The sequence below is a fragment of the Seriola lalandi genome, unplaced genomic scaffold (genome assembly GCF_002814215.2).
Source record: "Seriola lalandi dorsalis isolate HSWRI2012SDOR001 ecotype SW California unplaced genomic scaffold, Sedor1 jcf7180002054965, whole genome shotgun sequence".
NCBI classification, from domain to species: domain Eukaryota; kingdom Metazoa; phylum Chordata; class Actinopteri; order Carangiformes; family Carangidae; genus Seriola; species Seriola lalandi.
Window position 1 is genome coordinate 528075 of NW_019525516.1, and position 5000 is coordinate 533074.

Below are 5000 nucleotides of genomic sequence, written 5' to 3' on the forward strand. Positions count from 1 at the left end.
AGTATAGTAAGGCATAAAAAATAAAAAAAAAAAAAAGCAATAGTATAGTAAGGCATAAAAAGTAAAAAAAAAAAGGTCATAGTAAAGTAAGGCATAAAAGGCAAAAAAAAAAAGTCATAGTATAATAAGGCAAAAAAAGTAAAAAAAAAATGTCATGGTATAATAAGGCATAAAAAGTGAAAAAAGTCATAGTATAGTAAGGCATAAAAAGTTTTTTAAAAAAGTCATAGTATAGTAAGGCATAAAAAGTAAAAATAAAAAAGTCATAGTATAGTAAGGCATAAAAAGTAAAAAAAAAAGTCATAGTATAGTAAGGCATAAAAAGTAAAAAAAAAAAGTCATAGTATAGTAAGGCATAAAAAGTCCAAAAAAAAGTCATAGTATAGTAAGGCATAAAAAGTAAAAAAAAAAAGTCATAGTATAGTAAGGCATAAAAAGTGAAAAAAGTCATAGTATAGTAAGGCATAAAAAGTCAAAAAAAAAAGTCATAGTATAGTAAGGCATAAAAAGTTAAAAAAAAAAGTCATAGTATAATAAGGCATAAAAAGTGAAAAAAGTCATAGTATAGTAAGGCATAAAAAGTAAAAATAAAAAAGTCATAGTATAGTAAGGCATAAAAAGTTAAAAAAAAAAGTCATAGTACAGTTAGGCATAAAAAGTAAAAAAAAGATTTCATAATATAGCAAAAAAAAGTCATAATATAGTAAGGCCTAAAAAAAAGTCATACTATAATAAGGATATAATATGATAAAAAGTCATTTTCATGGGAATTCTTTGACAGAAATTAAACGCCACCATTTTATGTTTACTCCTGCTAGAAACTTGATTGCTAGCATACAAAGGATAGAATGAACAGTAATATAATATATAGCAATATACAGTAGTTGACTCAATCACAGCTATTCATCTCTTTTTAATCTAACTTTCCTTTTTTTTTTTTTTTTTTAAATGTTAGTCCACAATTTATCCACACACCCACTGCCCACTTCAAAATAACACCCTTTAGATGCAAGTTCCACTGGTTGGGATCACTGCTTTTTGACAAACAGAAGAATGTGGGAATACAGAGAACCATTTGTGAATCTCCGCAGTACTATAAACACAAACATGTCTACAGAACAGACACATACAGAAAGTACCAGAAAAAAGACAACAAGAGATATTAAACTACTGGAAATGAACAACTGGAAATTACAGAAAAGAGATTAAATGAATAAAGAGCACTGACTTGTAAAGATCAATAAGGATGAACAGATTATCACTGCTGTCTGCAGCTGTGGAGCCATTTTTCACCTCCAATATGTCCAGTGGTGATCCACACATGATGAACACTGCGAACAGAAAATGCAAAACAACAGTTCAGCTGCATTTATAACAAAGGTGCCCTTGGTGAAAGGTAAATCCCCCTCTTTACATCTCTTGCTCTGATTTTCATCTAAATTTCCACTTCAACCTTGAAACCAGTTAATACCAAAACCAAAATGTCCTCTTTTATGGCTGCATCAACACGACACAAGAATGATGGCTTTGCCATTGGTCACTCAGACATAATCTGGTCTTTGTCCATTTATCAACCTCTGGAAGTCAAACTTAGAAATGTAAAAAAGTATACACTCTTGTGTATATAACATTTAAATACTGCTGCTATGTTCATTTAGGTAGAAGATGAATTTAATTCTGACTCATAACTGAGCTACTGAGTTAATCTCTTGACAGCCTATAAAAACTTGTAGTGATTAAATGCATTTCAAAGACTTCTTGTCATATCAGATAAGGTGTGCAAAAAAACACTTACAGTTGCTTGTCCTGTTTTTGGGTGATGTCAGTATTTTTCTCAGGTCATCCGGGTTGCGCAGCACCGTTCTACTGATGTTTTGGGCAAACTTGCTCGAGTCTGCATCCAGTGCATTTATATACCTGTAGGAGATAATCACTTATAATCCCCAATGACAAAGCAGATTTACTCAGCAACTGGAGTAACAGACAGTCATATCAAGTGTTTCTGGCTGCTCAAATATGAAATTGGTTCCATATAGTTTCAACTAAGTCAGTCAATCTGAGCATTTACAATGTACATGTTTTGCAAAACTTTTGTGGACTGGGACCAGAGTCAGAATAAAGTGATGCAGACTCACAAAAGTGGGTTATTCTTTCAAGACACCTCGGTGACTCACCAGAAGCAGTCCTCGCTGTTGCTCTGCTTCTTGTAAACATAGGCTGTCTCCCACGCGGGTTTGATCCTGTTGCTCTCTTTCCAGAATTGAATGAAGAAGTCAGAGATCTTGCGTGCCGGCGGCAGGAGGCGCTGCAGGTTGAGTGTGTAGTCGCAGGACAGACCGAAGCTTCCTGCGGAGATGATGGGTGTTCTGAGCTTCAGACCTTTTTCCACACTGAGAGAAAGAGAGAGAGAAAGAGAGAGAGAAAGAAAAACGGAAATGCATGGAGGGAAAAACGGTGATGTGGGGGTCACAGAGACATGCATGCTAACATGCATGTTAAACCCTGTTTTGTAACCCTGAAAACACCAGTGCTTACTCAACCATCTGGAAGCTAGCGTAGGTGCAGGTAGGCCCGAGCACGGCACATCCCAGGTTGCCTGAATACTGCAAGAGAAAACAACTGAGAGTGAGTTTTTGTCCGTCTGTCGGTGTTGCTGATTGCTTCACATTTATGAGGTTAGGAGCACTGATGCACTTGAGTTAAACTACTCTAACTATAGCAGCCCCCAGGACTGGCTTCCTACTCAGTCCTTTACGTTGTGCAAAATCGTCCAGGGGTGATGCAGCACTGATCTGCCCCCTGGTGGATATAACTTTTAATCCTCAAGGTACACACCAGGCACACAGGCAGGTTTATACATATAAGGTAAAAAGAAAGTATAATGAGCCTAAAGAGTAAAAGTGTAGCTACTCACCATTAGGTTTTTTAGCTCATCCACTCCCTCACACGTGCTACTCTGGCAGCCTCGATGTCGATACAAGGTTGTGTTGAACCCGCCAAAGTTTGGCGTAAGATTAAACTTCATACCTTTGATGTGGTTTGTGGAAACAAAGAAAGGCAGTCAAACATTTCTTTCTTTTCTTTTTTGAAGTCCATGAAGTGGACGCTAAATCCCCCTCCAGAACTAGGGCTGCACGATATGCAAAAAAAAAAATCATATTGCGATTATTGTGACAGGTGATATGATTTCAGTTGTAAGGGCGTTTTTTTGGAATTCATTTTCACTGGAAAAAATGTTTAAATGATGATTTTTTTATTGGGTCTTATGCCAAACAAGCATGTTGCTTTAAGTCTGGACAATATGATATGTAAGCGGGAGCGTCTCTGTAGCACCACAATGCTTACGCTGCTAACAATGCACAGCAATATTGTGACACAATTTTACCTTTCTCAAAAGAACACAACGTTAATCATCCAGTCAGACAGATTATACATATCTAAAGAGTTCGTATGGTAGATAGCTTTTTTCTGTCCGCTCCAAAGTCTAAAATACGAGAACAAATGTGTCAGTAACAAACTGGGCAAAGCAGCTGCCCCAGGTGTTCAGTGGCAACGAAAAGGCTTCATTATCAATGTGTTTGGGATCATGAACAATATCTGATCACATTTTGAGGGTGGGGACCTATCTCAAAATGTACACGGTCCATATTGCTAAACAAATATGTGTTTAACCAAGTTACGACAAACAACAGAAGTAGTTTTTGCCCCTGGTCTCACCCAGCTGTGCCTAAGTGCGTCAAAGCTTAATTAGTGTTTTTCTTATCTAGCCAACCAAAGATCAAGCTAAGCTAGTGCAAAACATTAAGTAAGCATTACACAGGACTTTTTGGTTCATAGTATAATGACCCATTTATAATAATTTATTACACTCACTTAATAATATCTTATCAGTTATGAGTCCCTGCTTCACTTCCCCTTTAATCTGAGAGATGTCACAACACGTCCACAATATAGTTTAATGCAGGTGTTAACAGTAGAAACACGGGATAAACCAGAGGGTGAGAAATTAAAACTGTAAGACTAAAAAATCCCCCAAAAAATAGCTTTAAAAACTGTAACCTTGGCAAATAATGGGAGATTAGTTACATATATGACAACCTTAAACTCTTTAGGACAAGTGGTGTCAAGCGTTTAGAAAAACACACACAGCAATAATTTCGAGTCCATAATCCGCCATAATTCTGTGTTCACATGCAGATGTTGTTATGCTGTATTTTTTAATTGTATCACCTTCTGCAGTATTGATGGCTGAATCTATCTCTATGGCCTCCAGTATTTCTCCTCTTACAAACTTCAGGCTCCAGGGAGACTCCTCATCATCCAGCAGGATCACATTGATTGTAATCCCATTCAAACAACGTCCGATCCCTCGACACGGAGCAGCAAGAATCCCCAAGGCGCACAAACACAACCACCAACCAGCCGGGGCCATTTTCGGCCCTTTATTCATGTTTTTGAGCTCAAAATGGTAAAGTTGTTTCAGTCTCTTCTCCTGATCCACAGCCCAGTGCGTCCAATGTGCAATAAAGTCACCGAAAAACTCCAAGAAGTTCCTCTAAATTTCCGTAGCAAACTCCAGAAATGAAGTGTTGTCCGCTCTGTACCACGTTCCCTCGCTTCACTTCACTCAAACAAAAACCCCAGCACCCAAGTCCTTGTCTGTTTTTCTCCTCTGGGTCGTTCGCTTCTCCTATTCACACTTCCTCTGTTCCTTTATGTGGCCGCTCACCTGCCACATCCAAGTTGTTAATATACAACCTTTAAAGACACAGAGGCAGGCCATATAACCTTCTCACCAATGTCGCCCTGAGGTTTGCATGAATTACAGCATTGCAACACAGGCAAACACAGGGAGAAGGGATTACAGCTGGTCGGGAGCTTGTTGCTGACATACACAGATTTTACAGTGACAAAGGATTTTAAAGGAAAATCCCACTAATAACGTTTCTGTGCTTCAGCTAACTGGATAAAATAAGCTGCACTGACCTTTGCCAGCACGG

The 5000-nt window shown here is 37.9% G+C and overlaps 1 protein-coding gene across 1 annotated transcript in view; it reads right to left on the reverse strand.

Annotated features, from left to right (window-relative positions):
- The window catches only part of gucy2cb (guanylate cyclase 2Cb), an 18595-nt gene extending 13891 nt beyond the window's left edge, over positions 1–4704 (reverse strand). The window contains exons 1-6 of the mRNA XM_023395498.2: positions 4231–4704; positions 2915–3027; positions 2536–2603; positions 2175–2390; positions 1796–1917; positions 1229–1331 (exon numbers count right to left, since the gene is read on the reverse strand). Of these exons, the coding sequence (XP_023251266.1) occupies positions 1229–1331; positions 1796–1917; positions 2175–2390; positions 2536–2603; positions 2915–3027; positions 4231–4450 (842 nt within the window). The 5' untranslated portion in view covers positions 4451–4704. The remainder of the gene's footprint in view (positions 1–1228; positions 1332–1795; positions 1918–2174; positions 2391–2535; positions 2604–2914; positions 3028–4230) is intronic.
- Between the last annotated feature and the right edge of the window lie 296 nt (positions 4705–5000).